We start from the raw sequence: 21,417 nt of genomic DNA on the forward strand, positions 1-21,417 counted from the left end.
GTTTAGATGTACCGTGCACTATTCAGTGTCCCCTCGACGATCACCAGTGGTGTACGGCCAGTGTAGGAGATCGCTCCCCACACCATGATGCCGGGTGTTGGCCCTGTGTGCCTCGGTCGTATGCAGTCCTGATTGTGGCGCTCACCTGCACGGCGCCAAACACGCATACGACCATCATTGGCACCAAGACAGAAGCGACTCTCATCGCTGAAGACGACACGTCTCCATTCGTCCCTCCATTCACGCCTGTCGCGACACCACTGGAGGCGGGCTGCACGATGTTGGGGCGTGAGCGGAAGACGGCCTAACGGTGTGCGGGACCGTAGCCCAGCTTCATGGAGACGGCTGCGAATGGTCCTCGCCGATACCCCAGGAGCAACAGTGTCCCTAATTTGCTGGGAAGTGGCGGTGCGGTCCACTACGGCACTGCGTAGGATCCTACGGTCTTGGCGTGCATCCGTGCATCGCTGCGGTCCGGTCCCAGGTCGACGGGCACGTGCACCTTCCGCCGACCACTGACGACAACATCGATGTACTGTGGAGACCTCACGCCCCACGTGTTGAGCAATTCGGCGGTACGTCCACCCGGCCTCCCGCATGCCCACTATAAGCCCTCGCTCAAAGTCCGTCAACTGCACATACGGTTCACGTCCACGCTGTCGCGGCATGCTACCAGTGTTAAAGACTGCGATGGAGCTCCGTATGCCACGGCAAACTGGCTGACACTGACGGCGGCGGTGCACAAATGCTGCGCAGCTAGCGCCATTCGACGGCCAACACCGCGGTTCCTGGTGTGTCCGCTGTGCCGTGCGTGTGATCATTGCTTGTACAGCCCTCTCGCAGTGTCCGGAGCAAGTATGGTGGGTCTGACACACCGGTGTCAATGTGTTCTTTTTTCCATTTCCAGGAGTGTATATTATACTAGAACAGGCGTGTGATTACATTTGCACGCAATTTAGGTGCATAGGTCCTGTGAAATCAGTACCCACAACAACCACCTCTGGCCGTAATAACGACCTTGCTATGCCTGGGCATTGACTCAGACAGAGCCTTGGATGGCGTGTACAGGTACAGCTGCCCATGCAGCTTCAACACGATACCACAGTTAATCAAGAGTAGTGACTGGCGTATTTTCACGACCCAGTTGCTCGGCCACCATTGACCAGACGTTTTCAATTGGTGACAGATCTGGAGAATGTGTTGGCCAGGGCAACAGTCGAACATTTTCTGTATCCAGAAAGGCCCGTACAGGACCTACAACATGCGGTGGTGTATTATCCTGCTGAAATGTAGGGTTTCGCAGGGATCGAATGAAGGGAAGAGCCACTGATCGTAACACATCTGAAACGTAACGTCCACTGTTCAAAGTGCCGTCAATGCGAACAAGAGGTGATCGAGACGTGTAACCAATGGCACCCCATACCATCACGCCAGGTGATACGCCAGTGTGGCGATGACGAATACACGCTTCCAATGTGCGTTCACCGCGATGTCGCCAAACACGGATGCGACCATCATGATGCTGTAAACAGAACCTGGATTCATCCCAAAAAATGACGTATTGTCATTCGTGCACCCAGGTTCGTCGTCGAGTACATCATCACAGGCGCTCCTGTCTGTGATACAGCGTCAAGGGTAACCGCAGCCATGGTCTCCGAACTGATATTCCATGCTGCTGCAAACGTCTTCGAACTGTTCGTGCAGATGGTTGTTGTCTTGCAAACGTCCCCATCTGTTGACTCATGGATCGAGACGTTGCTGCACGATCCGTTACAGCCATGCGGATAAGATGCCTGTCATCTCGACTGCTAGTGATACGAGGCCGTTGGGATCCAGCAAGGCGTTCTGTATTACCGTCCTGAACCCACCGATTCCATATTATGCTAACAGTCATTGGATCTCGACCATCGCGAGGAGCAAAGTCGCGATACGATAAACCGCAATCGCGATAGTCTACAATCCGACCTTTATCAAAGTCGTAAACGTGATGGTACACATTTCTTCTCCTTACACGAGGCATCACAGCAACGTTTCACCAGGCAACGCCGGTCAACTGCTGTTTGTGTATGAGAAATCGGTTGGAAACTTTCCTCATGTCAGCACGTTGTAGGTGTCGCCATCGGCGCCAACCTTGTGTGGATCCACTGAAAAGCTCATCATTTGCATATCACAGCATCTTCTTCCTGTCGGTTAAATTTCGCGTCTGTAGTACGTCAGGGGTAAAATACAGGGAGCGAAAGGCTATTTACAATTTGTACAGAAACCAGATGGTGTTTATAAGAGTCGAGGGACATGAAAGGGAAGCAGTGGTTGGGAAGGGAGTGAGACAGGGTTGTAGCCTCTCCCCGATGCTATTCAATCTGTATATTGAGCAAGCAGTAAAGGAAACAAAAGAAAAGTTCGGAGGAGGTATTAAAATCCATGGAGAAGAAATAAAAACTTTGAGGTTCGCCGACGACACTGTAATTCTGTCAGCGACAGCAAAGGACTTGGAAGAGCAGTTGAACGGAATGGATAGTGTTTTGAAAGGAGGATATAAGATGAACATCAACTAAAGAAAAACGAGGATAAAGGAATGTAGTCGAATTAAGTCGGGTGATGCTGAGGGAATTAGATTAGGAAGTGAGACACTTAAAGTAGTAAAGGAGTTTTGCTATTTGGGGAGCAAAATAAAATGTAGACTGGCAATGGCAAGGAAAGCGTTTCTGAAGAAGAGAAATTTGTTAACATCGAGTATAGATTTAAGTGTCAGGAAGTCGTTTCTGACAGTATTTGTATGGAGTGTAGCCATGTATGGAAGTGAAACATGGACGATAAATAGTTTGGACAAGAAGAGAATAGAAGCTTTCGAAATGTGGTGTTACAGAAGAATGCTGAAGATTAGATGAGTAGATCACATAACTAATGAGGAGGTATTGAATAGAATTGGGGAGAAGAGGAGTTTGTGGCACAACTAGACAAGAAGAAGGGACCGGTTGGTAGGACATGTTCTGAGGCATCAAGGGATCGCAAATTTAGCATTGGAGGGCAGCGTGGAGGGTAAAAATCGTGAGGGAGACCAAGAGACGAATACAGATTCAGAAGGATGTAGGTTGCAGTAAGTACTGGGAGATGAAGAAGCTTGCACAGGATAGAGTACCATGGAGAACTGCATCAAACCAGTCTCAGGGACTGAAGACCACAACATCAACAACAGTACGTCATCTTCGTGGTGTAGCAATTTTAGTGGCCAGTAGTGTATTATAAGGTAACACATTAAATATATACAAGTAATACAATATAGACCAACATGCATTATTCTGAGACTCTACACAGAGAGCCCTATCCCCAACCTAATGGAGTTAAGTGGCTAATGCGGCAAAACGCTGTCCAGTCACGTCAGTGCGATACAGATACGTTAATGTGACCACCTACCAAACGCCTCAATAATCACATTTTGCAGCGAGGACCGCTGTGAGATGAGCAGGAAGAGAGTCAGTGATATTCTGCAAGGTACCGACAGATATGTGGAGCCTCGCCGATGTGTCGTGTCCGCAGCTCGTGGCCTAGTGGCTAGCGCTGCAGCCTCTGGATCAAGGGGTCCCGGGTTCGATTCCCAGTCGAGTCAGGGATTTTCTCCGCCCTGGGACTGGGTAATTGTGTTGCCATCATCATTTCATAATAATTCGGGAAAGTGACGAGACTGGACAGTAGGAAGATTGGGCATTTATACAGGCGTTGATAACTATGAAGTCGAGCGGCCCACAGACCAAATATCATCATAGTCCAGTGTTATGTCCAACTGAGCAACGTTTCTCGGTTAAGAATCCACGGCGTGAAAAGCCTGAACGAGGTGGTCCCACAGATTCTCAGTTGGGTGTAAATCCGGGATGTTCACCAGTGAAGTGTGGTTAACTCATCCTGGTGCTCTTCCAACCACGCACATACACTGTTATCTGTGCCACTCGTTGCATTGCCCTGCTGGCAGATGCCATCGCATTAAAAAAGAACAAGCTGCACGTAGGGGTGGACATGTTCCCCAAGGATAGATGCATATTTGTGTTGATCCGTTGTGGCTTCCAGAATGACGAGATCACAGACGAAATGCTACGAAAACATTCCCTATACCACAACCCTACCTCCTGCTGCCTGGACTCTTCTGACAGTTGTTGCAAGGTGTTTGCTTTCAGACGTTTCACGCCATACAAGCCAACGGCCATCTGTCCGGTGGAGTATAATACGTGATTCATCTGAAAAGGCCAAGTGTCGACTCTCAGTGGACGTACAGCTGCGATATTGGCGTGGAAATTTTAGCTTTCGTCGCCGAAGAACAGCAGTCAGTATGGGTGCACGAAACAGGCTCCTGCTGCAGAAGCTCATGAGCAGCAACGACCGCTGAACGGTCGTTCAAGAGACAGTGTTGGTAGCCCACTGGTTCATCTAGGCGGTCAGCTGCTCGTCTGTTCGCCCGCACGCGTCTGCGCAGTCGTCGTTCACCCCTGTCTTCTAAGGCCCGTTTTGCACCACAGCTGCCTCACCGGCGGTTTTGGATAGCATTTGTACGGACGCTGATAACCATGCAGTTGAGCGCCCCTCAACCCAATTATCATCATCATCCAGTGTCAATAGGTCTAATATAATAGAACTGAGACGGTTTTGAACGACGTTAACTAGTTAATTAATTCAAAATGACAGATGACAGCTTTGTACACAAAGAGATTTAGAAGTCAGTATGTAGTACTACGTCTAATATGTGGAAATAACCAACTCTTACTAAGGGAGTCTGCAGCTCGTGGTCTCGCGGTCGCGTTCTCACTTCCTGAGCACGGGATCCCGGGTTCGATTCCCGGCGGGGTCAGGGATTTTCACCTGCCTCGAGATGACATTTCATCATCATTCCTGAAAAGTGGCAAGACTGGACTGAGCAAAGGTTGGGAATTTTTACGGGCGCTGATAACCGAACATTTGAGTGCCCCACAAACCAAACATCATCATCATCATCATCACCATCTTATTAGGGGAACCAGATCAAAAGTGAACTGGCCACCTTCGCCATTTTTCCAGATGAGTAGAGTGGCCATTTTTCCCAATTGGACGGCCCGTAGCATGTCCGGAAAGTGAATACCGTTTTGGAACAAAACTCATAAAAATAATTTTTTTAACTAAAATTTATTTTTACAAGAAAGAGCATTTCTTAAACTATTTTTCTACTTAGTTGCCACAATTGTTCAGGCATTTATCAAAGCAGGAAACCAGCTTCTCTATGCTCTCTTCAAAGAAAGCTGCCGCCAGTAAGGACAGCCACTGCTGAACAACGTTTTTTGTGTCGCCTTCGTGGGAATCACATAACCGTGCGAACTGTATGACTACCAGACTCTGAGAGATTAGAAGCCTGGGTATGTCCACAAAGAGTGTTCAGACAGCCGAAGCAGTTAATGCGACCATTCGGCTTAACTGGGAAACGTGGGTTCTAGTCTCAAATCTGACACAAATTTTCATTAGTCTCCAGCAAATTGTGTAGCCGTGGTGGAACTGGTTCAAATGGCTCTGAGCACTATGGGACTTAACATCTGAGGTCATCAGTCTCCTAGAACTTAGAACTACTTAAACCTAACTAACCTAAGGACATCACACGCATCCATGCCCGAGGCAGGATTCGAACCTGCGACCGTAGCGGCCGCGCGGTTCCAGACCGAAGCGTCTAGAACCACTCGGCCACACCGGCCGGCTGGTGGATCTGTATTCGCGGTTTCCGAATACATTTCATGATTTTGTGTTTAGGGTAGTTGCAGAAATTGAAGAGATTGACAAGATGACGATGATGATTCATTTTTGGCGCTCTCAACTGCGCGGTTATCAGCGCCCGTACAAATTCCCAACCTTTGCTCAGTCCAATCTCGCCACGTTCATGAATGTTGATGAAAACACAAACAGCCAGTTGTCTCGAGGCAGGTGAAAATCCCTGACGCCGCCGGGAATCGGACCCGGGACTCCGTACTAGGGAAGCGAGAACGCGACCGCGGGACCACGAGCTGCGGACAGGGATGGACAGCCAAACAAATGAACAAGTATAACGAGAGTCTGAAATTCTTTTGCTGAACTATTGACGGTTTTAAAAATTAAGCTTTAGATACGTCTGAAATGGTAAGATATAAAATGCATGTGTTTTCAGTTTGGAATTACGGCAATGAGATGTTGACTTTTAATGTGAAAACCATTCAAAAACTGGAGTTGGCAAGCGATTAATGCAGAAGTACATATCACGCAATGCTAGGAGACACTGGAAAACAAAAAAAATGTGCAGGGAACAAAATGGTTCGGAAGACGTGTTTATGACGATAACAAAAATGAATTGGAGATTGGCGGCGCATATCACCAGTCGAGAGGGTGGTAGGTGGCGCAAGGAGACTATTCGGTGTGGGAACAGACCGAAACGACGATCTACTTGAAGGTATGGAGATGGCGCTGAAGAACACGTAGAAGCAACGTGGTTCTAGGGAAAACTCTAGAAACGGGCTTTATCCCGCAGCTAAAGATGATACAGATGATTTACTCAAATGTTCGAGTTTTAAGGCATTTACGCGTTTTGCCGTTTGTTTTAGGATGCTCCTCCCTGTTTGCTCTATATGGGAAGACGAGCAGGCTTCAGGTGAATACTTGTACACACCACTACATTACTACACTATCAAAACAAAAGTATCCAGACACTAATATATAACCAGAATCGACCACTAGATGTCACGAGAGGCGGACCCGGCAGCGTAATTGGAGGCGCAGAGTACTGTGTTGTCTGTAGTGAAGCAGTAACAGCAGAAATTGTCCGTCAGGATGACTCAGTAGGTGTTAACAGAGCAACAGTTACATCAAGTTTCCTTTAATTTACGTCTATGGTCACAATCTTTCCTGTTTAACAGACTACCGGTTTCGGTCTTTAATGACCATCATCAGATCTGTCTCATAAAATCAAATTTTATGAGACAGATCTGATGATGGTCATTAAAGACCGAAACCGGTAATCTGTTAAACAGAAAAGATTCTGACTATAGACGTAAATTAAAGGAAACTTATTACATATACGGGTCACTGGTTTTTTTTAGCGACGATGTCGCAGCTTGTGAAAGTTACATCAAGGACATATCAGCCACTCTGAAGCTGCCCAAGTCGACCGTTGGTGATATGACTGACGCTAAGGAACAACAGTGCTAGACCAACAACCGGTACACCTTATGTACTGTCGGACAAGGGTTGCCGGACACTGCGGAGGGCGTTTATAAAAAATCCCTTGAACTCAGTGGAAGGAATCACTCCTAAGTATCAAGGTTCTACCAGTAGTCCAGCTAGCACAATGATTACGGGTAAGGAGTTAAAAATAATTGTGTACAATGGTCGAGCAGCTCCGTGCAAGCCACACAATTGTGTAGTCGGTGACGCTTGAGGTGGAACGAAGAGTAACGCCACTGGACAATGGACGACTAGAAACGAGGGATTTGGAATGGTGAATCTTGCTATAACCTATGACAATCCGATGGAATGCTTTGCGTTTGGGAGTGCCTAGAGAACGTTTCTCGCCATCATGTGTAGTGCCGACAATGAAGTATGGAGGAAGTAATGTTACGGGTTGGGGATGTTTTCCGTTGTTAAAGACGTGGTCCCCTTATCGCAATTACGAAAATTCTAAATGCGGAGTGATATGACCACGCTTTACAGACATCGAAAAAGTTCAAGGAAGAGCAGCTCGTTTTGTATTATTGCGAAATAGGGGAGTTAGTGCCACAGACATGATACGTGAATTGGAGTGGCAATAATTAAAACAAAGGTGTTTTTCGTTGCGACGGTATCTTCTCATGAAATCTCAATCACCATTTTTCTCCTCCGATTGCGAAAACATTCTGTTGGCACCCACCTACATAGACAGAAATGATCATCACGATAAAATAAGAGAAATCAGGGCTCGCACAGAAAAATTTAAGTGCTCGTCTTTCCCGCTCGCCGATCGACAGTGGAACGGTAGAGAGACAGCTTGAAGGTGGTTCATTGAACCCTCTGCCTCGCGCTTTATTGTGAGTAGCAGAGTAATCACGTAGATGCAAATGTAGATGTACAGCTTTGTGCACTGTGTGCAGCAGAGGAACTTTTCGCGGACGATGACTGTATCAGCGTGTCAACGCATCCTGTCAATAAACCAGCATCTGTGAGGCAATGGTTTGTGGACAGTAACATTTCTGAAACGGACGAGCCTGCCCGAATTCCCGACCTGAACCCAATGAAACACCTTTGGGATGAGTCAGAAAGTCGGCTTCGTTCGAGACCTGAGTGTACATCAGTACCTTATCTCGTTTCAGCTCTTCAAGAAGTACGAGCTGCCATCCTCCCACAGACATTCGGACATGTCACTGAAAATGTACCCTGCAGAATTCAAGATGTCAAAACCGAAGGGTGGACAAACGCTATATCAATGTCCACAAACGGGGGTCTGGACATTTTTGATCAGATAGTCCAATTGTCCAGTTTGTAGAAAAACTGGTAATTAAGGGACTTGACAAAGTTTCACATGTCACGTCACACTTGGCCGAGAAATTTTCAGCTGATTTTAGATGGCCTGACTCAGAACACACCCCACCCTACTACTATTTTATCTTTTACAATAACTCCTCCTTGATCTGAAATTTCCCCAATGCTGACGTAACTAAGCAGAACCTAGCCATAAACATAAGAATTGTTCTTTATTTTGAATCGAAGTTGTTGATAGCACTGATCCAGCTCGTAGTTCTCCCCCCCTCCCCCCCGCCCCCCCAATGTATCGTATCTTGCAAAGTATACTGTAGATTGTAGGCAGCACGGTCGACAGATGCATCAGCTACGAAAACAACTTAATTAACGAGCTCAGCTCTTTGAGAGGCTGACATATTTCTACAAGTTACAAAGGTGGAAAAGAAGCTACAATGTCATCCACAAGCGAATTACACTAGCAGTAATCTCAGCCACAAAGACTGTGAGTTGGTGGCAACAGATGAGTGATCTAATAATTCCTTTTGTTATCTCTGAGCACTGTAACTGACATACGTCATTACTGTACTATTAAGCAAAAAATGCGTAATTTAACGTTGTCTCGTCTCCTTTTCAGGAGCAGAGGCCGATCCCAGAACCCGGAGAAAACGGTAAGACTCTTTTGGATATGACCTGCATCTATATTTGATTTCAATGTTGAATGTTCAGCTAGAAATAAAATTTATATTTCTAACTGGAACTTCAGTAAAAAGGACTTTTCATCTCTTTTCTCGAGTAGAGAAAAGGGCTATTGTACCACATGTGCAAGCAATTTTTGTCCGTTGTTCAATTTTATCTGCTTGCTTGTTATTTTAAGTGTACAATTTGGAATGTCGATAGTTTGGTGTGGAAAATCACAGAAGCGGCACTCTCTGTTCTTATAGTTATCATAAAACACAGTGCTCAATAAGCGTGCTGTCACTGCTTACGAAACGGAAAGAGAGAAATTTTCTAAAGCCAAGATCGCATAAATATTTCTTTATTTTCTACAACCAGTTTCAAAAGACTTTGCTGTCATCTTCAGGTTTTAGAAATTTTTCGTACAAAACATGTCCATTGTGAGTTGGAACCTCATATCAAGTTGTCATGTTAGTGGTTAAAATGTAGCACTTTATACAAAGGTTTCTCAGAAATAAAACATTTATAATCAAAAAGCACCGTGTGCACATGGTGATGTTTGTATATGTAGTGCTCACAGACGATTCTTACGTCATAAACATCACAATACACAATAAAAAGCACATTAACACATCTATTTACGTTAGCTTTACACGTTCCTTTCACCAGTGATCCACCTTCTACGCCGTATATGGTGCGACTAGTTGTACTATACATGGTTGCCACTTAAACGTTTAAGCGCAAACATCTCTGGGTCAACAATAGATACTGAAAAACGACCTTCAGAGTTATGAATGAAGGGAGCGGCTCACGAAAGTAAATACTATAAGCCATTATAAAACATAATCTAATATTAGTTTCTACACATATTTATGTTTTGTTTAAGTGTGCACCCCATATTACACAGAAGAGCCAAAGAAACTGATACCCCTGTCTAATAGCATGTAGGGCCTCCGCGAGCATAAGTGCCGCAACACGACGCGGCATGTACTCGACTGATGTTTGAAGTAGTGCTGGAGGGAACTGACACCATGAATCCTGCAGGGCTGTCCATAAATCCGTAAGAATACAAGGGGGGGGGGGGGGAGATCTGTTCCGAAAGCACGTTGCAAGGCATCCCAGATACGCTCAATAATGTTCATGTCTGGGAAGTTTGGTGGCCAGCGGAAGTGTATAAACTCAGAGTGTTCCTGGAGATACCCTGTAGCAATTCTGGACGTTTGGGGTAGCCCAAGTCCGTCGGAATGCATTATACATTTAATGGATGCAGGTCTCAGACAGACAGCCGGTGTGGCCGAGCGGCTCTAGGCGCTTCAGGCTGGAACCGCGCAACCGCTACGGTCGCAAGTTCGAATTCTGCCTCGGGCATGGATGTGTGTGATGTCCTTGGGTTATTGAGGTTTAAGTAATTCTAAGTTCTAGTGGACTGACGACCTCGGATGTTAAGTCCCATAGTGCTCAGAGCCATTTGAGCCATTTAGGCCTCAGACAGGATGCTCACGTACATGTCACCTGTCATAGTCGTGTCTAGACGTATCAGGGGTCCCATATCAGTGCACCTGCACACGCCCCATACCATTACAGAGCCTCCACCAGCTTGAACAGTCCCTCGCCGACTTGCAAGGTCCATGGATTCATGAGGTTGTCTCCATACCCGTACAAGGCCATCCGCTCGACACAGTTTGAAACGAGATTCGTCCGACCAGACTACGTGTTTCAAGTCATCAACAGTCCAATGTCTGCGTTTACGGGCCCAAGTGAGGCGTAAAGCTTTGTGTAGTGCAGTCATCAAGGGTACATGAGTGGGCCTTCGGCTCCGACAGCCCATATCGATGATGTTTCGTTGAATAGTTCGCAGGCCGACACTTCTTGATAGTCCAGCATTGAAATCTGCTGCAATTTGCGGAAGGATTGCTCTTCTCTTACGTTGAACAATTCTCTTCAGTCGTTGTCGGTCCCGTTCTTGCAGGATCTTTTCCCGTTAGCAGCGATGCCGGAAATTTGATTTTCCCTAATGATTGAAGATTCCTGATATTCAGGGTACACTCGTGAAATGGTCATACGGGAAAGTCCTCGCTTCATCGCTACCTTGGAGATGCTTTGTCCCATCACTCCTGTGCCGAGTATAACACCACGTTCAAACTCACTTACATCTTGATAACCTGCCATTGTAACACCAGTAACAGATCTAACTTTTGTGGCGTAACAAGACAGCTACGCCACACTGAAGTAGCCGAAAGGCACGCGTAATCTCACGTAGGCTAGATAGAGGTCTGAAACAGGATACGTAATGAATGGTAGCAAGAAAAGTACGTAGCTGCTTTAATACTTAACTTTTAATCCTTCATGTGAATACAGCATTCCTTGATGATACAAGTGAGACTCTATCTTAAAATGGTTAATGGCGCCTTGCTAGGTCGTAGTCATGAACTTAGCTGAAGGCTATTCTAACTATCTCTCGGCAAATGAGAGAAAGGCTTCGTCAGTGTAGTCGCTAGCAAAGTCGTCGTACAACTGGGTCGAGTGCTCGTCCGTATCTCGAGACCTGACTTGTGGTGGTGCTCGGTCTGCGATCACACAGTGGCGACACGCGGGTCCGACATGTACTAAATGGACCGCGGCCGATTTAAGCTACCACCTAGCAAGTGTGGTGTCTGGCGGTGACACCACACTAACAACTGCGCAAGACACTTATTGTCTTATATAGGCGTTGCCGACCGCAGCGCCGTGTTCTCCCTGTTTACATATCTCTGTATTTTAATAAGCATGTCTATATTAGTTTCTTTGGAGCTTGAGTGTATTTTTTAAGTAATCAGTAACATGAAAAGTAACAAAAAGAATAGCGTTGGTTGCATCGCAGTATGTCAATTACATCCCGAAACATTGCAAGGCGAAGTTGACACTTGAAACAAAAGAAACGTGCCGCTATTGTACTTCCCGAGATGCCAGAGAGATCCTCATGTTGCTTGTAATCGCAATGTTATTTACATACTACGATGTGACAAACGCTGTAATTATTGCTATTTACACTGTTACTAAGAGGACTGGAAACAATACAGATGTCCAGCCACACACAATGAAAAATAAGGAAACGATTTGTTCATGGTGAAAAGATTACATAAACGTACAGTAGTACCTAGAAAACAAAACACGTCTTCTCAGAAACACAGAAAATGCACTCCGGTATGCAGTCACATTAGCCGGCCGCAGTGGATGAGCGGTTCTAGGCGCTTCAGTCTGGAACCGCGTGACCGCTACGGTCGCAGGTTCGAATCCTGCCTCGGGCATGGATGTGTGTGATGCCATTCGGTTATTTAGGTTTAAGTAGAGCTAAGTTCTAAGGGACTGATGACCACACATGTTAAGTCCCATAGTGCTCAGAGGCATTTAAACCATTTTTGAGCGGTCACATTTCTCACAGCAGAAACGCTACAATGTAAGTTCGAAGAGATCACCGAGGTCCAAATGTTTTTCGTGGACTCCATTTGAACTTCACCTGTGATATGCAAGCAGTGTTTGGAGGTAGTACCTGGTTGACACTTGCTGTTGTATGGGGCAATCATGCAGATTATGGTGGCCTTGAAGCATTTCCAGATTTTGGCTTGGAAGACATGGAGTATAGCTGAGACTACAGGGCTCTTGGCTAAACAGCCTTATGGTACTCTTGTTCCAAGTATGCCATTTGTTTAGAGTACGAGAAGGAAAAAGAAATTAAATGCCGATGAGTACCTCTTCATATGGGCAAAAGTCGGTAATGGCAATTGTAAAATAAAGATCAACGGTGATTGTATGCTGTATTATAGACAATAAAGTTTGTTCTGTCCTTTCCTTATCTCTATTCCTTATCTCCTTCCCTTTCTCGTTAAAAAAAATGTATCGACTTTTTGTTTTGGTTGCCGTGCCGCTCTTGGTTGCGCGCTAGGCGGGTGACTTTGAAGCGGACTTTGCCGCTGGCGAGGCTGCCGGGCAACACTGTTAAATGGCAACACGAGGCGCACCGTCTAACACCGATCGACTCGCTGCTGTCAGTGTTTCTGGTGTTACTACACCACATGCAGCTGCAGTGTGGGCTTTCATGTTGTCCATTGTTGTTGGAACATACTGATACACCACATTTTTCACATGTTCCCACACCAAAAAGCCCATGGGGGTTAGGTCGGCGACCGCACTAGAAATCTTTTAATAGGACTGCGCCGTCCTATCCATCGATTTGGGAATTGTTTGCTCAGTGCATTTCTCTATACCATGGTATTATGCGCAGGATATCATGCTGATACCACATTATTTGACGCAGATGAAGCGACAGGTCTTCCATCAGTCCAGGTAAGGTACATCTCAAGAACCGCCCATGTTGTCGCCCGTTAAGAGAGCTATCAATGAAATACGGGCCAGTGATGTGTTGACCTGCAATACCACTTCATATACTGACACATCACTGACGCTGAAGTTCTGCCTGACAAAGCCAATGTGGGTTTTCCGGCGACCACTAGTGCATATCGTGTGAGTTGACGTTCCCACGGTCTCTAAACGTAACTTCATCGGGAAACAGCACCCTAAGCATGAAGTCTATCGTTGCCGCAGAACCAACTGTCAGTACTCCAGACGAATTGAAAGTTATTATCTTGTAGCGACACGAGATATGGTTGGTATTTATAGCTGTGAAGAATAAGTAGCACGCTTGTTCGAGGAATTCTCACCAGTCTCTTCATTTCACAAGAACTGGCATGAGGATTTACTGCAGCGGCCGCCAGAATCGCTACTTCTGCTGCTTCAGGTGTTACCCTTTTGCTACGAATACGCGTCCATGGAGACACTTGTTGCGAGAAGCTTTCTAACAATATTTGTGAAAAAAAATGGTTCAAATGGCTCTGAGCACTATGGGACTCAACTGCTGTGGTCATAAGTCCCCTAGAACTTAGAACTACTTAAACCTAACTAACCTAAGGACAGCACACAACACCCAGCCATCACAAGGCAGAGAAAATCCCTGACCCCGCCGGGAATCGAACCCGGGAACCCGGGCGTGGGAAGCGAGAACGCTACCGCACGACCACGAGATGCGGGCAATATTTGTGAAGGTAGGGCGGTTCGGATGATGTCTATTAGTGTAAGGCTGGCCACACAGTTATGCCGCTCGTGTGCCATTTTGGTGTAGAACTCCGTAAAGTAATCACAAAACCATTTCCAATGCCTAAAACGGACGTGTAGGTAAATTAACATCAAATTTACAACATTGACACCAATTACAATTTACAGTGCATCAGCGCCATTTATCAGTACATGAATCTACCTACTTCCAAGTGAGCTGTCCCACACACAGCACCGATTGCGGTCCGTTCCAGTACACAACTGTGTAGTGTAATGGGTGGGCGTGTACAGACCGGTACTCTTCCGTAGTGCGTAAATAGATAAATAAAACATGCAAGAGGAAAACCATAAATACACGTCAATGTTTGTGGCAGGAAACGGTATCATTACTTTGGGCATCGTAATGACACTGAAAGTAAGAATAGGTACTTCAATCACATAGGGTTTACGCGCACCGTGGAGATCACGCTTGCATCTCAGGATTTGCTGTAGCGGTAATTTTTGTTTATTTCAAGTGTCAACTTCTCTTTGCAATTTCTCTGGATGTTATTGAAGTATTGCGATACAACCAACGCCATCCCTTTTGTGATTTTTAATGTTATTGATTGCATAAGAAACAACAAGGGGTGTCCATTTAAAAAACATAAGTTCGCATGAACCGACTGTTTGCTTACTTTTTAGAATATCTCGTAGAATTTACATCCGTGGACCCCTGCCTTACACTCACCCCCGTGAAAGTCGTTCTTCACCATGTTTTGTTGATCCAGAGACGTTTGCTCAGAGACTTTTAAGTGTGCCACCCTGTATACGCCATCTAAAGTTGATCATTAGTGAATGGAACCTGTCAAGCTAAAGTAAACGGATGTACTAGTTAGCGTCGCAACTTCTTAATTCTGCGCGTTTTGTAACAAATATTTCGAAGACATCAAAGTCTGCTGAAACTGGTTGTTGATGATAAAGAAAACTTGGCTTTTTAAAGCTTTTTACGAAGTAAAACAGATTTCTTCAGATTTCTCGATATGAGAAAATTCTATCACCTGAAACGAAAGTTGAAACCTTGCGAGCTGCTCAAGTAGATTACAGTAATCACTGAAGGAGTTGAGGTACTCCTCTTGTAAGACGATGAAGTATTAACTTAACATCTGAGGTCATCAGTCCGCTAGAACTTAGAACTACTTAAACCTAACCAACCTAAGGTCATCACACACATCCATGCCTGAGGCAGGATTCGAACCTGTGATCGTAGCGGTCACGCGGTTCCGGACTGAAGCGCCTAGAATCGCTCGGTCATAACGGCCGGCTGCAACGTCTTCTTCCGACTCCGCAAATCACGAGGAGAACACGGCAAGTGCCACCACCCGATTTATCATGAACTTCGTTCAATGAAAGAGCAGCAAAATAAGCGAACACGTGTCTCGGCTTCTCTGTGGGTATCCGACCGTTCCTGAAAAAACGATCAAAGTTTTCACTGCATGTTCAAGATAGTTTATGTGCCTCTTACCGCGGAATAGCCTTAGACGAAATGATCGCTCTGTGGTTAGCGTCGCAACTTCATAATTCTGCGCCAAATGTTCGAAATCAGATTACTCTTTTTTACTTATTTTATTTTATTCTTTTTTTTTTCATTTATCTACCCATGTTCATACAAGTGTTTCGTATCGTATTAGGGAAAATAAGGGCGTTATATTAATTGTAAAATTACAACTGGATTTCACAATAAGTGTCACACATTTATAACATATGCCTGTGTGGTATTTTGAGGGATTACAATCTTTTTAAATTCTCGTATTCTAATATTTCATTCTCATATCAATTCTTACATTAATTCTTGTATTTTATTCGTGTATTTATTCTTCAGGAAGATTTGGTGCTTTCTCTTGGGTCATACCGATCGTACAAACATTCGAAACACAGATATTCCGCCGGCCGGGGTGGCCAAGCGGTTCTAGGCGCTACAGTCTGAAACCGCGCGACCGCTACGGTCGCAGGTTCGAATCCTGCCTCGGGCATGGATATATGTGATGTCCTTACGTTAGTTAGGTTTAAGTAGTTCTAAGTTCTAGGGGACTGATTACCTCAGAAGTTAAGTACCATAGTGCTCAGAGCCATTTGAACCATTTTTGAACAGATATTCCGAACACCACGAGCATCGCACGAATCCAGATTTGCCACAGAGACGATTCTTCGTGTGAATCTCACTCGGGAAAGAAACGTCGTTAAAAATGGTGAAGATTTCGCATGTTCACAAATAATTTCGTGACGAACCATGCATATCGAAACACTTTTCCAAAAGCTGGCGCTTGAAGTTGATTAAGAATCAAGGTACACTACAGGCATGTCACCGAAAACAATTTAAAATAATTTTACATTCTTTTTTTTCTAAATCTTTCATCTGACATAGAATTAGCGAACAAATAAGCGCAATGTTATACCAATATTCACTGAAAAACGTTTCTGTGGTAATCTTTTATAGACACGGGTATATGACTGAAAAACACAAATGAAAGTAATAATCAGGTTTCGAAGATGGGGCACAAAATAAAGAGGCTGTGTGGCTAACCAATGCGCTACCATTTCGCCTGAGGATATGGCACGATAAAAGGCACATTAAGTACCTGGAAAACATATCGAAAACTTTGGGCGTCGCTCTTTCAGAAACGGTCGAGTGTCTACTGATAAACCGAGGCAAGTATTCGATTATTTTGACCCCTCTGCCTCGGAGCAAAGTTTCTGGGAAATCGGGTGATGGCACTTGCCGTGTTCTCCTCTTCAGCGCTGAGCGCGCCATCACATGTGGATATTCCCGGCGATTCTTGTAGCGGAAAGCAGCCCACAGGAGTGGCGTCCGCCATTGCGAGACATATAGCATCAGTTTGCCTGCATTAGTGCAGGAGATGGAATGACTGCACCGTTCCGATCACGAACGACTCGCCTGCAGAGCAGAAGGCTGGCGGAAGGCTGGCTGCAGCTAAAGTGAGCACCAAGGTGTCCCACCTTCTGGAAGGCGCTAAGTCAATGAGAGTGGACTTACAAACAGCAGTGGAAATTTTTTTTTGAAATTTGTGGTAAGTTCTGTGGGACCAAACTGCTGAGGTCATCGGTCCCTAAGCTTACACACTACATAATCTAACTTAAACTAACTTACAGTAAGGACAACACACACACACATACCCGAGGGAGGACTCGAAACTCCGTCGGTGGCAGCCGCGCGAACCGTGACAAAACGTCATACCCCGCACGGCTACTCCGCGTGGCGTGTCCCTGTAGATGTGCTGCCAGGCAGATGCCATATGCTAAAAATGATTATACAGGTTCAATGCCTACTTTGTTTGCCGCTGTATCTCTTCCAACCAAGCACGCCATATCAAGGCGGCGGCCAGAATGTGAAGCAACTGGCCAGCCACTGCTGTGGTCACCCTGCCTTTTTGCTGTGTAGTCGGTATTGCCGACGCTGGTCCCTGGTCCGTAGAACCCGTATGTGGAAACATGGTGGTGGTATTGCTGCATCTGTCGTAATAGTGTTTGGGTCAGCTCTGCGCTCGCTTGCTTCCATGGCCCTTTTGCAACAGCATTGACAGCGGTGCTGTTTTACTCCGTAGCACCAAATAATAGCGCTGGCGCCACACTAACGAATGGGTGTTATCTTTCCCATAACCTCTTCGCAAAGATCTGGGTAATAAGTGTGGCGTTTGGCACTGAAGTACTGCAAAGCGTATACACTGAAAATGTTGTCGCATGTCCACTGTGTATACTGTTCCATTCCGCTATGTCTTCGCGCTTCATTCCAGCTTGAGCAACTCTTACATATGTTAACCTCCAAACATCAAATATACATAATTACAGACTTTTACATATAAATAGCCGGCCGCTGTGGCTGAACTGTTCTAGGCGCTCCAGTCCGGAACCGCGCTACTGCTAATGTCGCAGCTTCGAATCCTGCCTCGGACATGGATGTGTGCGATGTCCTTAGGTTAGTTAGGTTTAAGTAGTTCTAATTCTAGTGGACTGATGACCACAGATGTTAAGTCCCACAGTGCTCAGAGCCATTTGTTCGATCGTGTGTATCGGAGAGCACCGAATTACGTAGGGATCCAAAGGGAACGGTGATGGACCTTAGGTACAGAAGAGACTGGAACAGCACATTACGTCCACATGCTAACACCTTTTTATTGGTCTTTTTCACTGACGCACATGTACATTACCATGAGGGGTGAGGTACACGTACACACGTGGTTTCCGTTTTCAATTACGGACTGGAATAGAGTGTGTCCCGACATGTCAGGCCAATAGATGTTCAATGTGGTGGCCATCATTTGCTGCACACAATTGCAATCTCTGGCGTAATGAATGTCGTACACGCCGCAGTAGATCTGATGTAATGTCGCCGCAATACGTTATTTCATATCCTCTGGGGTTGTAGGCACATCACGGTACACATTCTCCTTTAACGTACCCCACAGAAAGAAGTCCAGAGGTGTAAGATCAGGAGAACGGGCTGGCCAATTTATGCGTCCTCCACGTCCTATGAAACGCCCGTCGAACATCCTGTCAAGGGTCAGCCTAGTGTTAATTGCGGAATGTGCAGGTGCACCATCATGCTGATACCACATACGTCGACGCGTTTCCAGTGGGACATTTTCGAGCAATGTTGGCAGATCATTCTGTAGAAACGCGATGTATGTTGCAGCTGTTTGGGCCCCTGCAATGAAGTGAGGACCAATGAGGTGGTCGCCAATGATTCCGCACCATGCATTTACAGTCCACGGTCGCTGTCGCTCTACCTGTCTGAGCCAGCGAGGATTGTCCACAGACCAGTAATGCATGTTCCGTAGATTCACTGCCCCGTGGTGTGAAACCCGCTTCATCGGTAAACAGGTAGAACTGCAACGCATTCTCTGTTAATGCCCACTGACAGAATTGCACTCGATGATTACAGTCATCACCATGTAATTGCAGATGCAGTGACACATGAAACGGGTGAAAGCGGTGACGATGCAGTATGCGCATGACACTACTTTGACTCAGTCCACCGGCTCTCGCAGTGTCCCGTGTACTCATGTGTGGGTTCATGGCAACAGCAGCTAACACACCAACTGCACCCGCTTCTCCTGTGACGGGCCTGTTACGGACCCGTTTGCGTGCTACGACCATACCTGTTGCATACAGTTGGCGGTAGATGTTTGCAATGTGCGGCACGTTGGATGCTCTCTGTCCGGGTACCGTTCTGCAGTACCATTCTGCATACACCCTACAGGCTTCAGCTGCATTTCGTCGACACTCGCCATAGGTGAGTATAATCTCCGCCTTTTCAGAGTTCGAATTTACCATGGTCACAGTTCCTACAACACTACACTATCACAGACGTCTGGTAACAGGGTGTACAGGGTGTACTGCGTGCGGAGACGAATGCAGAATAACAATAGCAGCAAGCGCTACATGCGGACACTGCGACAGCTAGACCAAACCACAACAGTGCACTACAGCCACACTCGTAAACACGGTTGTCATCGTAAACATGTCCCTGCAGATGCTGCTCGCCGACCGTGGCCCGTGTTTCTTACAACACGCAACTGAACGTCGGAGGTTTCAAGCGTCAACTTTAGATTACAAAATGGTTCAAATGGCTCTGAGCACTATGGGACTTAACATCTGAGGTCATCAGTCCCCTAGACATTACTTAAACCTAACTAACCTAAGGACAGCACACACATCCATGCCCGAGGCAGGATTCGAACCTGCGACCGTAGCGATCGCGCGGTTCCAGACTGTAGAGCCTAGAACCGCTCGGCCATTAAATTAGAATGTCTCTGGGTGTAATTAACATTTTACAATGCAACAAACGGCACTGATTACGTATTTGTTTATATGTTCAGATGTGCTAACAAAACTAACGTGGTTCCATTTAAAAAAACGTAGGTTTGTGTTAAAAAACATACTTCCGTGCATTTTTGTATGGTTTGCATTAAACAATTACACTAGCCCCTCTCCTCACGTTCGGTCTGTGGAATCGGTTCGTCAGTATTTGATGTGGTTTACGAAATATATCCAGCGGTAACGTTAGGTGACTCACCCTAGAGCGTACACAAGGTATAAAAGGACAGTGCGTTGGCGGAGCTGTCATTTGCACTCAGGTGATTCATGTGAAAAGGTCATCGACCTGGTTAAGAACGCACGACTGGAATTAACAGCCTTTGAACGCGGAATATTAGTTGGAGCTAGATACATGGGACTTTCAATTTTGGAAATCGTTAAGGACTTCAGTATTCTGAGATTCACAGTGTCAAGAGTCTGCCGAGAATGCCAAATTGCGGGCATCACTTCTCACCACGAAGAATCCAGTGGCAGACGGGGTTCACTTAAACACCCTGAGCAGCAGCATAGAGTTGTCAGAGCTGACAGAAAAGCAACACTACTTGAAATAACCGCAGAAATCAATGTGGGACGCACGACGAACGCATCCTTTAGGCAGTGCGGTGAAATTTGGCGTTAATGGGCAAAGGCAGCAGACGACTGACACGAGTGCTGTTCATAACAGCACTACATCGCCTGCAGGGATTCCCCTGGGCACATGACCATATCTGTTTGACCCTAGACTACTGGAAAATTGTGGCCTGGTCAGAAGGTAAGCGCTAATGGTAGGGTTCGATTGTACCGCAGACCCCACGAAGCCATGGACCCAGGCTATCAACAAGGCACTGTGAAAGGTGCTGATGACTCCACAATGGTGTAGGCCGCGTTTACATGGAATGGACTGAATCCTCTGGTGAAACTGAACCGATCATTGACTGGAAATGGTTATTTTCGGCTGTTGGAGACCATATGCAGCCATTCATGAACTTTATGTTCCCGAGCAACGATGCACCATGTCGCCAAGCCACCACTGTTCGCAACTGGTTTGAAGAACATTCTGGACAACTCGAGGAGACGATTTGGTTACCCAGATCGCCTGATTTGAATCCCATCGAATATTTATGGGAGATAATAGAGATGTCAGTTCTTGCGCAAAACTCTGCATCAGTAACTTTTTCGAAATAATAGATGGCCGTAGAGGCCGCAGGGGTCTTATAACTACTAGTTAGTGTGTTGTATTGTATGGAGCTGGGGACCTAGAAACGACGGAGAGGCTTCGTCCTCGCCGTAGCACACAGACCCACAACAGGCTACAGCAGTCCACTCACCCCACCG

At 46.1% G+C, this 21,417-nt stretch overlaps 1 protein-coding gene across 1 annotated transcript in view; it reads left to right on the forward strand.

The window, feature by feature from the left end:
• Positions 1 to 21,417, forward strand: part of LOC124622109 (sorbitol dehydrogenase-like) — a 120,195-nt gene that overhangs the window by 17,682 nt on the left and 81,096 nt on the right. The window contains exon 2 of the mRNA XM_047147717.1: positions 9,104 to 9,137. Within this exon, the coding sequence (XP_047003673.1) occupies positions 9,104 to 9,137 (34 nt within the window). The remainder of the gene's footprint in view (positions 1 to 9,103; positions 9,138 to 21,417) is intronic.

Source organism: Schistocerca americana, chromosome 7 (assembly GCF_021461395.2).
Source record: "Schistocerca americana isolate TAMUIC-IGC-003095 chromosome 7, iqSchAmer2.1, whole genome shotgun sequence".
Classification (NCBI taxonomy): domain Eukaryota; kingdom Metazoa; phylum Arthropoda; class Insecta; order Orthoptera; family Acrididae; genus Schistocerca; species Schistocerca americana.